General features: G+C 50.1%; 2 protein-coding genes and 1 long non-coding RNA gene across 3 annotated transcripts in view; 1 reads left to right on the top strand and 2 right to left on the bottom strand.

Moving 5' to 3' along the window:
* The first annotated feature begins 3,206 nt into the window (after window positions 1-3,206).
* UPP2 (uridine phosphorylase 2) lies at window positions 3,207-10,650 on the top strand. Its single transcript, XM_063161473.1, has 7 exons — window positions 3,207-3,364; window positions 3,934-4,051; window positions 5,080-5,238; window positions 7,209-7,323; window positions 7,905-8,114; window positions 9,340-9,486; window positions 9,852-10,650. Exons 1-7 carry the CDS (start codon window positions 3,339-3,341, stop codon window positions 9,998-10,000), a joined length of 924 nt encoding a protein of 307 aa, XP_063017543.1. The 5' UTR covers window positions 3,207-3,338; the 3' UTR covers window positions 10,001-10,650.
* On the bottom strand, window positions 6,138-7,265 carry LOC134421077 (uncharacterized). Its single transcript, XR_010028516.1, has 2 exons — window positions 7,153-7,265; window positions 6,138-6,998 (listed from the first exon to the last, which is right to left on the bottom strand). It is a non-coding gene; the product is annotated as an uncharacterized LOC134421077 (long non-coding RNA).
* A 386-nt stretch (window positions 10,651-11,036) lies between the features above and the next one.
* CCDC148 (coiled-coil domain containing 148) overlaps window positions 11,037-14,256 on the bottom strand; it is a 49,790-nt gene continuing 46,570 nt past the window's right edge. Inside the window, exons 14-15 of the mRNA XM_063161471.1 lie at window positions 12,810-12,950; window positions 11,037-11,809 (exon numbers count right to left, since the gene is read on the bottom strand). Of these exons, the coding sequence (XP_063017541.1) occupies window positions 11,663-11,809; window positions 12,810-12,950 (288 nt within the window). The 3' untranslated portion in view covers window positions 11,037-11,662. The remainder of the gene's footprint in view (window positions 11,810-12,809; window positions 12,951-14,256) is intronic.

Raw genomic sequence — 14,256 nt, 5'->3', positions numbered from 1 at the left:
GCTGAGCTCCGGGCTGCTGGAACCTCTCATCCAGCAGCAGCTCCAGCAGCAGCACGGCGGGAGGGAAGGCAGAGCCGAGCCGAGCGGAGCAGGAGCTGCCGGGGCTCGCAGGGAGCGAGGCTGCAGAGCCTGGCAGGACACGGCGGGTGCGAGCTCCCTGCCGCGCACAGGCTGCCATCGCTGTCTGTTCTAAAATAGCATTTAACATGACAAGGGGTGTCGGATGGGCGCGGGGGGCGCTGGCTCTCCCCATCTCTTCCCTTGCCGAGAGCCTGTCTACACTGCCATATGTTATTCTGCGTATATTTCATCGTGCTTTATTTGTCATCCTCTAGCACATATGGTAACAGCTCCACTGCCTGGCACTTGGAGAGGCTGGATTTAGCTCTGAATCAGGCACAAACAAACACTCACTTGGGGCAGTGCTCTTTGCTTCTCACCATCCCCACCTCCCCACAGGAAGTGAAACAGGCAGGCAGCTGAGCTAGATCAGCACTGCAGGTCTCTTTCAACTGAAAGCATTTTATTTTAGTATTTTATCCTATCCTAGTCCAGTATTCTATTCTATTCTATTCTATTCTATTCTATTCTATTCTATTCTATTCTATTCTATTCTATTCTATTCTATTCTATTCTATTCTATTCTATTCCATTCCATTCCATTCCATTCCATTCCATTCCATTCCATTCCATTCCGCAGCCTCTGGCATGCAAAGCAGCAGAGGTAGAAAAAGAACAGCCACACTTCAGTTTGGGATTTACTGAAAGCCATCCCAAAGAAGAACAACCCTGGAAAAATAATCACAGACACAGGAACCAAAGGTGAGGGGCTGCTCATACTGGCCAGGCAGGGAGCTGACCTGAGCCAGACAGGCCCTGAAACCTGAATGGCCATGGTGATGGCTGCTGTCCCTTCTCTTCAACGTCACTTCTAGGAAGTCAAAAGCACAATCCAACAATTTCCCTTGGTGCAATCATGTTTACTTAAACAGAACACCCTGGCTCCTTTTACCTTGGGCACAGCAGGGACAAACACCATAGGAGCATTGCTTGCCCGCCAGTTCTCAGATAGAGCTGTGGCTCCAGGGGACTCTGTCCCTGCTCACTCAGCAGGAACACCCTCCAAAATCTAGCTCCTTTTGCCAGCACAGGGGAGGTCCCTGCCTGGGACTGAGCACACCAGGGGCAGAGGCTGCAGCAGGGCAGGGGCTTTGCTGACCACCAGGCAGGGATGTCCCAGCTGGTTGTGCTGGAACACTATTTCTCATAAGAAAATACTTAAGAATTTGTCCATGTGCTTGGGAAAATTCTTTTATCGTGGCATGGTTTGAACCATGCAGGTGTGGACCCTTCCAGATATGCCCAGAAATACTCTGCATGGAAGGGAGGCAGAGAAAGGGGAGACATGGAAGCACTGCCTTTACCAGCCCAGGCAGCATGTGGGAACACTCATGCCCTGCCACAGAGTCACTCAGGTGTCCAGCTGTCTGTCCATCTGTCCACACATCCATCCACCATTCTGCTGAACCCTTTCACCCCTGATGAAAGCCTGGCCCGGCCCTGCTGGAGGTAGGTGCAGGGCCAGGGCCTCGTGTTCCTCCAACCAAATAGGACCAGAGAAGGAGGAGATCCACAGGAAGCCTCAGCCTGATCCCACTCCCCCAGAGCACTAGCAGCCACCTCTGGCAAACAGCAGCAAACCTTCTGCTGGTTTCCCAGATCAGGTAACTCTCATTGAACACGACTGGAAGCCCTGCATGGAGCCCACTGCACAATGTGCTGTGTCCCTGAAACCACAGCAATCACACCAAGTGACTCCAGCAGGCAGAAGGTGCCTGCAGCCCCAAGGAAACTTTTTCTGTGCCACTCACAGAAATCTGGTGCTTTTTGAAAGGGAGAAGAGTCTCCAGATCCTCATTCTTCAGGAGTGCTATGGAGCATCAGTAATAAGTCATTTTTGGCAGGCATATGTGAACAGCATCCAAGGAAGGAGAGCAGAGAAATCCTTCCAGTCTGCCTTGGTATGACTCCAGCAAGCCTGAAATATCCCTGAGAGCTCAGCTCCTTCCCCTTCTCAGAGCTATCCTGACCCTATCTTGGGCAAGACACCCAATTTGCATGTTCCCAGGCCACTGGCTTGCAGTGTTGGCTTATTTTTATCCAGGGTTTTGCAATTTAAAGTTAATTTGGGTAGCAAAATGGGCATTTGCTCAGGGAAAGACTTCCTTAGTAACAACAATTTCTGTCCCTCCCCATTAGAAAAGCAGGACTACATCACTGCCTGAATGCAGGGTGCAAGTGAGCCCCACACAATGTGCTTTCACCCAATAATTACCTATGCCTTCTCTAATTATCAGAGCTTCCATTGTCAATTCCCAGAGGCCAACAGCAAATGCCAGGTTCTGCCCCTCCAGCAGCTGCCTGAAATATCTTCCAGGGCAGTGTCTCCTGTCATTGGGACAGGAAGCAGGACCAGTATCTCCAGTCTCCTCCTGCCCCTGCAGGAGCATCACACGCTCGTCCCACAGTCCCACAAGGACTCTGGCTGCCCTGGGCTGCCCTGTCCCAGGGAGCTGTGCAAGGCTGTCCCTGGCACACAGAGCACTGTTCTGACAGGCTCCTGGGCTGAGACAGGGCTGGGTGGACCACGAGAGCCAACAGTGAGTGCTGTCTGGGCATTGCTGAGAGTGAAATTAGCCCCCCCAGGACAGCCTGGTGGTCCAAAAGCTGTTCTGAGCAGGGCTGGAGGTTGGCTACAGCCCAAATTCTGGTTTTGTGCACCCCAGACAAATGCAGGGACGTTTTGGATTTGTACCTACTGGGGCCAGAGAATGGCTCAGCTGACAGAAGTGTCCAGGCCAGCAGTAGTGGCCAGGCTGTCAGTGTCCTTCAGTCCCCAGGGCCAAGGAAACAGAGCCCGAGGTGGGAGCATAGCAACATCCAGCTCGGACGTACCATCTCCCCAGGTGCACATGTGCAGCCACGTGCCCGGTGCCCTTCCCACCGGCCAGAGGGCACAACGTCACCAGAGGGCCAGCAGGTCACTGGCCCCGGCCCCAGGGCCACAGTCAAGGTTATTGGTGACGCACCTGCCCAAAAAGCCAGTCTGGGAGGAACCATGCCAGCCCAGGAGGAAGCTTGGCATGCAGGAGTGGGCGGCAGGGCCTGGCCACTGTTGACCTTGGGAGCTGCACAAAGCACAGGAGGTATTTAACCCCCTGGAGAGCCCCTAGAAACCTCTTCTGACTCTAAACCTCGACAGCTGAGAACACAGGCAGTGTTTTCCTTACCTTTTCACAGGCAGGGTATCGCCTTCAGCTGACTCTGGCGGAGCCGCTATGACCGAAACAACAAGTTATTCGGGGTGAGTAACGGGAACATCTGAATCTGTTTTAATAAGAGAAGAAAAATGCTCTCCGGGTTTCATTTAGGCCTCATTTATAAGAGTATCCTGCACTGTTAGTTGCTTCCCATCTCTTACAGCAGGTGGAAAGAGACAGCAAGCTGGCCTCTGGCTGCCTGCAGTGTCTGCACTCACCCTGCCAGGCAGTTATTTGGGACAAGTGTGAAATCCTGATTTGCTAAGAGCTTAATAAACTTTCACATAGAAAATAGCACAGTATATCACCCCTGGGCATTGCTGGCAAAACCCTATGAAGGAAAGAGCTAAGGTAGCCATTGAAAAAATTATAAATACTGAGACATATTTTTTGCCAAATACATAGATATAATAACAGACATGTCAAAGAGGTTACCTGGAGCAGAAAGACAGCTGGTCCAAACTCACACACAGCTGGCTTGTCCCTGTGTCATCCCTTGTCCAACACCAGGGCTGGGGAACTTCCAGGCTGCCCTGTGCCCCACTTCTGCCTGTCCCCCTCCCTGTGGGCACTGCCTGGTGCCCCAACTGATCTCCTTGTTGTCTCCCTGCAGGAATGGGCTTGTCCTTGTTAAAAACCCACATCTGGACCTGATGGAGGAGGATGTCCTGTACCACTTGGACTTGGGAACGAAGACGCACAACCTGCCAGCAATGTTTGGGGACATAAAGGTAAAGAGCAGGTCCAAAAGCGAGGCAGCAGCTCCCCCTGCACAGGCTCTGCATCTGTGCATCCCATGGTGCTGCCAGCCCACGCTGGGCCCCACTGCTGCCAAAGCTCCTGTGGGGTGGGGTCTGGCTGCTCAGCTAAGGGACTCCGCAGCCAAACCAGCCCGGGCAAGGAGGTTGTCTGTCCTTGTTTGTTTTGGGCAGAAACCACAACAGAAAATTATCTTTTTAAGAACCTGTAGCTCTGTAAAACCCGATTTAATATTGGCCCCATGTTGGAGGACAGACAGAAGAGGCATTTGTCCAAAGAATCTTGATCATCATTTACTGGAGACAAGGGAAAGAGAATGTCATATCAGTTTTGGCTGAGACCTGCTGTCAAAACTGACTTGTCATGATGGCATCCTCTTTAATTCCAAACCAGAGTCTTTCCCTGGTTGTGTGGGGGAAGAGCCTCGGTGCCCAGGGCTGGAGCAGCCTTGCAAGCACAGCGTGGGCTCCTGTGCCCTGTACCCTGGCAGCAGGATCAGCACTGCCCTGGCAGCTGCACTCTCACCCTCCTCCTACCCTCAGAGAGCATATTTTCCTTCAATATTTAAAATTTGTCCTTTTTACTCCCTGACTTTATAGCCTCTGTGCCATCAGCAGTGCTCACTAATTGCAGTCAGCATTGTTCATAGAATAAATTAACCAATGAGCTCCTCCAACATCTGGGTTTGCTTTGCTATCCCCGGTGATACTACCAGCTCAAATTTGTGAAATTATTTTAGATTTTCTTGCCCAGGAGTGATATCCAAGTACGTACAGCTGTATGGCTGCCCAGACCCAGGGCAGCCGCCCCCCTGCCAGAGTGAAAACCTGGGTTTCATGACGCTCAGGTGTTCCACTGTCCCTTGACTGATGGTGAGGAAGGGCCATCCTGCTGCCTTCTCTGGGAAGACGTGCGTGGCACAGCCACACCGCCACGCTCAGGCTGACGGGGGGTACCTGTTCTGGCCAAGCACCAACTCCTCACTGGTGTTTCCTTGCAGTTTGTGTGCGTGGGCGGCAGCCCCAACAGGATGCGGGCGTTCGCGCAGTTCATGCAGCGGGAGCTGGGGCTGGCGGCTGCCGGCGAGGACGTGGCTGACATCTGCGCGGGCTCGGACCGCTACGCCATGTACCGGGCAGGGCCCGTGCTCTCCATCAGCGTGAGTTCTGTGTGCGCAATCGGGGCCCGGGGCTGCTGCTGGCACAGGGACGGGGCTGGCACGGCCTCTCCCTCGCATGCCCTCGCCTCCCCCAGCACCCACCAGCAGAGCCTTTTCCTCCTTTCACCGTTCAGCCACTGCCACCAGTGCAACCTCAGCCATGGCAAAGCTGCTCCTGTTTGAATAGCATTCCCCAGCACCTGGAAAGGGCTGCATCAACAACAGACACGCACATGTCCTGCTCTGCTCAGTTTGGGAGGCAAAACCACTTCTCACTACACATAACTATGAAACGCTGCTGGGAGCATTACATTGATACCAGCTCTAAAAGAAAAAGCTGGCCTTATTATTAATTATTCTTTTAGAGCAGGATTTTTGGCACTGAACAAAGGAAAAAGCAAACACAGGCTGTGCTGTGGAGCACTCACACCTAAAAGTTTGGTCCTGACACCATTTCTTCAGGCACAAGATTAGTCTGAAGTGTGATTCACAGCAGATGGAATCACTCACACAACAGAGCTCGTGTTTCGTCCTCTGAAAAAACCAAACGAATTCTGACCAAGGGAATCAATCTGAGAGGATCCAAGGGGGAGAGCTGTCACAAGATTTGCTGTTCCCCAGCCTGGCAGCAGCAGTGACATGGCCAGAAGCAAGCCCTCACTGAGCTCGTGGCCATGCACCAGCTTTGGCCAGTGCAGAAGGGGACACGGGGCAGAGCACATGGTCGCCCTGAGAAGCATCATGCAGAGCTGCTGCCAACATCACATTTCTGCAAGTTGCTTAGAAACACAACTGAGCTCAAACATACAGGGGCAGGAACACAGATTCCAGCTCTGAATATTTACAATGAGAATTAATTTTTTAGGCATCGGCGAATAAGCCAGGCGGATGTTCCAGAATAACAACATGAAAAAAGATTTCATATTTAAAACATGATACTAGGCAAACAGAGCATTGCTCTCACAGCTCAAAGAGAAAGGAGACAAAGCAACACAAAAACAGGCTGTGTACCTTAATCAATGGTGCTTCCATACATGCTTCCTTCAGGTTTTTGAAGATGATAGCAAAACCAAAAAAATGTGAGGCACTTTCAAGAGGAAAAACCAAACTCCACAGCACCAAACACTTTTTGTACTTAAAAGTAAAGCTAAGAAAAGGATGTTGGTCTAGCAATGGAGCAGAAGACAGATGACCTAGCAACAAGCACCGGGCCAATGCAGCAGAAGCCCCAGCAGCTCCAGGCCTGCAGAACTTCTGCCTGCCCTGGGAGCAGCAGCAGAGATGGGAGTGGGGCAGCACTGTCCATGGAGCAGGGGAACCAGCCGGGGCCAGCAGTGGGGAGCTGGTAGCCAGGCAGGGGCTGGGGACACAAGGGCAGCAGGGCAGAGGGACAGGCAGCCTGCAAGGCACGCAGCAAACACCTGACCCTCTCCTCAGCAAGGGACACAAACCCTTCCATTGTCCATTGTGCCCAGCAATGTTGCAGAGATGCTCCAGTGTGGGGTGAGGACAGGCTGGAAGGCACATGGAGAAGTGAAGGCTCAGGTTGTTCTTGATGTAGTTCACCACTCCCAGAGCACAAGCAGGACACAACAAAGTGCGAGTCAGCACATGGTGTAAGGACAGGCAATGCATGGGGAAGGTCTGGGAGCATTCAGATGTTGGGATGTATTTGTGGACCCTCCTTGAAGATCGGGCACCATCTGTGTGCCCACACAGGGTCCCCAGGGATGAACACCAGCTCTACTAACTCGAAGAACCTTTAAAGCATCGAGGGGAGAAGAACAGATTAGACACCTCACCTGGACAGACTAAAAAGACCCCAAGATGTCTCTTCCCCCTCAAAAAAATTGCTGTTGGCATCATCAGCAGAAGAGGCCACAGCCTAACCCTGAGCTTGTTGCAGTCATGTACCTGTCACCTGCTGCAGCCTCGTGGACTGATGTTTCTCTTTTCTCTCCTTCCAACAGCATGGAATGGGCATCCCTTCCATCTCCATTATGCTTCATGAGCTGATCAAACTGCTGCACCACGCAAAATGCCGGGACGTTACTATTATACGCATCGGTACTTCTGGGGGCTTAGGTAAGCAATACATGGTCTTTCTTCAGACCAAAACAGCTATTATTAAAAAGAACTCTCAGCAATAAGTCATGCAGCTCTGAACTTTAGCATTTTTCCAGGTCTCTAAATAGCCATCACGGTATTATTTTTCGGGTGAAACCCAGAGAACTTGTAGCAACTCGTTTGGCAGAGTGGACATCCTCAGAGTGCACAAAGGCCTTGATTCCACTACAGCCATGTGTAGCTTTCCAAACAGAAAACATGGATTAGAGGTGACCCAAATGAATCCGTGTCTCCTGGCTGAGGCAGTGGCGCTGCCCATCCCTGCACAAGCTGGTAGGGGGTACAGGATCTCTGCAAGCCAGAAGCAGCTAAACTGTCACTCAGCACATTCTCACAATCACTTACCTGGTGCTGATTCTGTACATTTTACTTGTACATCCGTGCTACTTCATGAATTTCAATTATTCTCTGACATCTTCTTTACTCGCTGAAAAGAAGAGCCCTGCAAGAGCTCTATTGAGATTTTCCTGTCGTGCTGAGGTTTGGCAGCAGGACACAGGTGTTGTGAGCTCTGGCAAGCTCAGCTTCCATTTCTACAGGGATCGAGGCTGGGTCTGTTGTGATCACTGACACGGCCGTGGACTCCTCCTTCCAGCCACGTTTTGAGCAGGTGGTGCTGGGCGATGTGGTGGTGCGGAGCACCGAGCTGGACAAGGACCTTGCGGAGGAGCTGCTCGCCTGCAGCAGGGACATTCCCGACTTCCCCACGCTCATTGGCCACACCATGTGCACCTACGACTTCTACGAAGGTAAAACCAGCTTTGTCTGTTCCTCCTCACCATACATAATGCCAAGTCTTTCCACTCTTCCATGGACAAAGCTGTACAGGGAACCCAGGCCGCAGAAGGGCTGCAGGCAGAGACCCACGTGGTGCTGGGGGGCCCAGGCAGAGCAGGAGGCACCCTCACAACACACAGTACCACTGCTTGCACCTTGCTGAGTTTGCCACAAGCTGCTCCCCTACAGCAAGACTGTCACTACAGAACTACCAAACACTAGGAAAACATTAGGTTGCCTGTGAGATTTCCATAAACAAACTTTGGTTACTCTGGAACCATTTCCTTTGCAAAATTAAATGCTGATTGCAGACTAGATGAAACATAATAAATGAAGAATTAATAATCTGAGCACTATTTATAAACCTTTAGATCTGCTTGCAGATGCAGCCATCTGTGTATTGCTCAAGTCCATATTTTATATAAACAAAAAGCCCTTTGAGAGGATTAAAGTAGGAGCAGTAATAAACTGAAGGGCGGCCCAGGCTGGCCAGCCACAGGTAAGCATTTGCCTGCCCCAGGGCCTTCAGACAGTGTGAGAGGAGGAGCTGCACGGGGCACAGGTGTGCTCTGAGCGCACAGCAGGACAGGCAGGGCCCCCGCAGGGGTCAGAGGAGAGGGTCGGGATGGCTGCCCTCACTGAACAGCGTTAGTCCTGCCTGCAGCGGTACCTGGAGCTGCACTAGGGCAGCACCAGTGCCCTGGGACCAGCTCCCTGACCACACTGGTGCTGCCCGCACCAGGAATGCCTCTGCAAGCAGTTCCAGCTTCCATCCACAGCAGCCCCTGCAGAAAAACTAAACCCACATTAAAGGGGTTTCCTCTCCTCAGTGTTCCCATTCTGCACAGCTTGTTGCACCTCTTCTGCAGCCAGTTGGCATTTTTGGGGTTGAACCTGGCAGACCTTCCCAGCTGATATGCAGCAATGGCCTGTCCCCACAGAGCACAGCATCCACTGGTACCTCCCTGCTGAGGGCTGACTCCACCTTTTATCCATGTTGAAACCTGCGTCATTCTTTCCCCTACACAGACACACACCTCGCTGGCTTTAACGCTGAGGGGAATACAAATTAACCAGCTGCTCACAGGAAAACTTTATGTGCCTCAGATAGAATGTGGGCACTGCTGGACTTGCCATTTGCAACTGTGCTCCATGACGCCATGCAAGGCCAACAGCAGTTCTCTGCTTCCTTTCCAGGTCAGGGAAGATTAGATGGTGCATTATGCTCTTTTTCCAGTGAAAAAAAGTTGGAGTACTTAAGGAGGGCTTATGAGGCCGGTGTGAGGAATATTGAGATGGAGTCCAGTGCATTCGCTGCCCTGTGTAGACTGTGTGGCCTCAAAGGTGAGTCTTGTCACCTCCACCTCCTCCCCACACACGGACTAAACCCCCTCCAAGGATCCTGTTCTGTGTCAGAGGGCCCAACACACATCCTTAATGACTTTACCTAGAAAAGAACACTAAAGCAAATTTCATAGTTCAGTAAAACCCAAGTGCGCATTAGGAGACCTGAGTGCGTGCTGGACAAACCACCAGCTCGTTCCCTTCAAGCCCTCCTGGCCCCGTCCCGGCCGTGCTGCCGCAGCCCCTGAGGGTCTGGGGGCAGCGGAGCCGCGGCTCCCGGCACCGGGCCTGAGGGCCGGGCACGAGGGGCCGTGAGGGCCCGGCGGGCCCGAGCCGGGGGCTGACCGCGCTCCGTCCCCCCGCAGCCGCCGTCGTGTGCGTGACTCTCCTGGACCGGCTGGAGGGGGACCAGATCCGGGCGTCCCACGAGGTGCTGTGGGAGTACCAGCAGCGGCCGCAGCGCCTGATCGCCGCCTTCATCCGCAAGCGCCTGGGGCTCACCCGCACGGACTGAGGCGGCGGCGGCAGCACGGGGCCCGGCCCGGCCCGGCCCACGGAGCCCGCTCCGGAACGGTAGAGCTGCGGGCCCGGGCTGCCCGGAGCCAGCGGACACCGCGGCGCGGCCGGGACCGCCCTGACACCGTCTGCGCTGGCAGCAAGCTCAGGCTGTGGAACAGAGCTGCAGACTCCTCACTCGTGCCTCCAGCCGCCGTGAAGGACTGTCCTGCTAGGGTCACTCCTGTCCGCAGCGATCTTCCAGGAAGGAGTAAAGACAAAACTCAAGTAAATAACATGAAAATTAATCCGTATTTGTGACCAGCCAAGGGGTCTGCAGAGCTCTCCTGGCATGAGCAGCTGTGTGAAACACCCTTTTACTGCCCTGCATGTTCTCCATGCTCCACTATTTTGTGAAACCCCCCCCAAAAATCCTTCTGGCCTCACTGTATCACTAAAGGCCCCGACTTACCGTTGCACTGAGGTAGCCCAGACTTCTATAGACTTCTACTCAGTCTCTACCCTGAGACATTACGGATGTGGAAACAACCACAAGTCTCAGCCTAAAAATCTGTGCCCACTATTTCAAAAACCAATATCTGTTCCCTTTAAACTTTCTTTTTCATTAACATCTTGGTATTTATAAAATATGATAACTATAATCTCAAATTCAGTGGTGCAATTTTTTTTATCTTGTAGATTGGCTTTAAAAGGCAAGGGAAAAAAAAATCAATTGCCTAGGTTTGGGATGATGCCTTTCTGGGAATTGCTGGTCTCCCCACAGGAATATCCAGGGAATATCCCCACAGGAATAGCTGGCTGTGTGGTGTCCAAGTGTGTTTTAAAAATAACGAGTTTCCCCAAAGGAGATACCAAAATAAAAAGCACAAATATTCACAGAATTGTAATTTTAGCACAAGCACACCAAGGCTGAGTCCAGAAGACATCACTGCCCCAGCTCAGGGCAGGCTCTGCAGCATTTCCCCACTAAACTCAGCTGCAACACTGGGATTATGCTGCTTCTGGGCTGACCCTGTGCTCACTCTCAGGAGTCTGTCACACCAGAAAATAAAGATCCCAGCTCTATTTATAATTTATATAAAAACTAAACTGCAATATGAAATTGAATGAATGGTTTGCAGTAAATATGATGCAGCAAGTTGCCTTCTAAATATAGACAAAGGTTTATGTTTCATCATAATTCAAGGAATATTAGAAACATTCATGGCAATGAAGATTTTATAACTAAAAAAATCAAATTCTCAAGAAACCTGGAAAGAAAATTGTGGGATTTATTCATGTAACATAATAAAATCTAAAGTAACTGCTGTGCTAAGCTATTTTGGACTTCTGCTGCCAATTAAATCCCAGTAATTCCTACTCAAGATGCTGCACATCAGATTGGCCTGGGCTGTGTGCAGGACTCCTTGAGCGCGGTGTCCCTGCTCGCAGTCAAGGGACACGGGCAATGCCATGAACAGCACACAGCCCAGCCTCTCCAGACCCACACAGGGCAGGTGTAACGTGGTGCTCCCAGCTCAGAAAGGCTGCGAGGGCTTGAGAATGGCTGCATGGCCAGGGACCTGAGCAGTTCTAGGACAGCCAAAGGGAATTTAGGGTTTGCATATCGTGGGCCAGACCAGAGCCCTGGTGCTGCTCTGCCCCTCTCATGGGACGTGCTCTACATTTTAAAAGCTGTAGATTCCGTGTCTCTTCTTGGAAGCTTCGGTGGTGGAAGTTTTGACAAAACCTCTCTCGCATAAAGTGTTTTATGCAGTCCAGCTTCTCGGAGAGCGAGCTCGACACGGAGCCTGGGGTCAGAAATGACCTGTTAAAAAAACCACAGCAATGATCAATAGAAGCCAAAAAGCTCCCTGAGGAGCTGCTCCCTTTCCCCATGTTCTCCATGCACACAGCCCCAAGTGCAGCACAGACTCCAGTCTCCTCCTGGCTGTTCCTGCAGAACCCAAGTGCTTTAAATGCCTTTATGATTTTTCTCACAGTGTCACCTTGTGCTTACATGGCAGTGCCACTTCCATTTGTCAGAACAACAATTAATCGGAGGGAAATTACTTCTGGAATTTGTCAGAAGTTTTTCTGACAAAATCTGTAAGCCTCTTTCCAATCCTGTTGCATGGCGTGCAGTGGGACTGCATAGAAGTACAAGGAAGAGCAACACATTGGTTCCAGTTCCAGCATCACCTCCCCAGTGCCCAGAGCTGCTGACACCAGCGCTGGGAACATAATCCTCAGCCCCTGCAGCACAGGAAGGAGCATGGGGATGTGCTGGGTTGGCATCACATACTGCAGCCCCAGCAGCACCAAACCTGTGTGGAGTTGAAACAGAGAGAACATGCTGAGAATTAAGACATAGGACCCAAATATACATGTTCAAAGCATCTTTAAGTTTTGTCAGAACCTTGTACATTGGTCAGATTTGGGGAATTTTAATAACCAAACAAAACCCACATCTTTCCATTACCAAACTGAGAAGCTTTAAAATGTCTTAAAATGGGCAGTGCTGGATAACTTTAGCTGTAGACAATGTTGAATTTCATCTTATTCAGTGTCAAAAGAAAACTTTTACACTGCAGAATTGTACCATAGCTCTTCTCTTTTCATAAATAATTTTGAAATTCCAGAGTGGGAATAATTGCAAATACATTGAACAGATAGGGAAGAGTGAGAGAATTTAAAGATATCAGGATGTTCCTTGAGTTCATTTGAAATTGAGGGAGCAGCCTCCTCAGCAACCTGAGTGCCCTGAAACACGAGTACAGCCAGTTCAGTTCCTGATTCATTTACCCAGCACGACTGCAGCCCCTTACCTGCTCCTCGCTGTAGGTGTGCAGCCTGAACAGGGGCTGCTGCAGCTCAACCTCCTCGTTGGCTCCAATGCCCATCCGAGCTTTCGACGCCACCGTGTCAGCCACTGCTCTGGCAGGATCTAATTCTGCAACAATGGCAACCTAGGGACACAGCATGAAAGTCACAATTACTCTGTCTGTGTGGAGCTAAGGCGAGAGCAGGTCACTGTCAGGAGCACACCCTTTGAGAGCACTATCATTCACTGTCTCTGCAGTGACCCTGTAACAGCGGCACAGAGCAAGGGTGTGTGAGGGAGAAGCGCAATTCAATTTCAATTTCATATTGCAGATTCATTTTTCAGTATAAATTATAAATTTATACTGAAACCCTGAGCTCTCCAACAGACACTGGCATGAGCTCCAGTGTCCAACCCGGTCTCTACAAGGATCCAGCAGCCTCAAAATTCTGCAATACCCACAATTCCAGACTTTCTTCTTTTTCTTTCAATGCAAACAAAGGTGTTCAGGGTGATAACTCACAATTTTACATAGTCACAGGCAACAGCATTGAGCTATATGCCCCAAATAATACAACTCTGTTTTTTTCTGAAGTGCATCTGCTTTAACTGTGTAATTTCCTGTGGCTAGATCAATATCAAAGACTCCCAGACACTGTATTGTGCCAGAGTTAATATTTTTCATTGCTTGCTTTCTTTGTGTTAAAATATTCAGATACAGGCTAATACTACTTTGGAAATACAGAAAGATGCATAAGCAAAATAGCTTAAGTCAGAAGCCCATATGAAGAATGGCTAAAACCAGAAAAAAATACTTTAAATTGCATATGATAATTTTGTAGTCCATCTCTTTAATAAAATATCACCTCTGTATTAACAGGCTGCCCAAATCTAGAGGCCAAATGACTTTAGTAAAGACCTTTCCCACCCTCCCCATACAAACATTGTACATACTTTATGAAGCAGCATTTCATTAGTGTGAAACAAAGAATAGATGTTGATCAGAGAAGTATAATGAAGTGGTAACATCAACATCCAGGCAAAGGCCCCTCTAGAAGCATTTTCTACTCTGGCAAGAGAATTGACTCAGTGGGAAGAGCTCAACAGATCATGACTACCAACCAGCCTCTTTGGAGGAAAAAACAAGGAGATTACACACAAAAATGTAAATTAAGACAAAATTACTCTTTCAAAAGTCAGCAGTATGAAAAAATAACCCTAGCACTACTTTTACTACTATATTAGAAGCATTAATAAGCATTTTATGGGTGTCTTTTTAAAAGTAATGTGCAAAAGTTTCAGAGACTCAAATATCTCTGAAGAAAAGTCATCCAAGGTGTGCAAGTTTCCAGAATTTAAAAAGAATATAAATTACTCATAAATCTTGCCTTAGACTCAAGGCAGACTTAAGGTTATTAAAACAAACAAAACCCAGAAAAAATCACAGAAGA

The sequence above is a fragment of the Melospiza melodia genome, chromosome 8 (assembly GCF_035770615.1).
Source record: "Melospiza melodia melodia isolate bMelMel2 chromosome 8, bMelMel2.pri, whole genome shotgun sequence".
NCBI classification, from domain to species: Eukaryota; Metazoa; Chordata; class Aves; order Passeriformes; family Passerellidae; genus Melospiza; species Melospiza melodia.
This window is presented reverse-complemented; position numbering and strand designations above follow the sequence as displayed.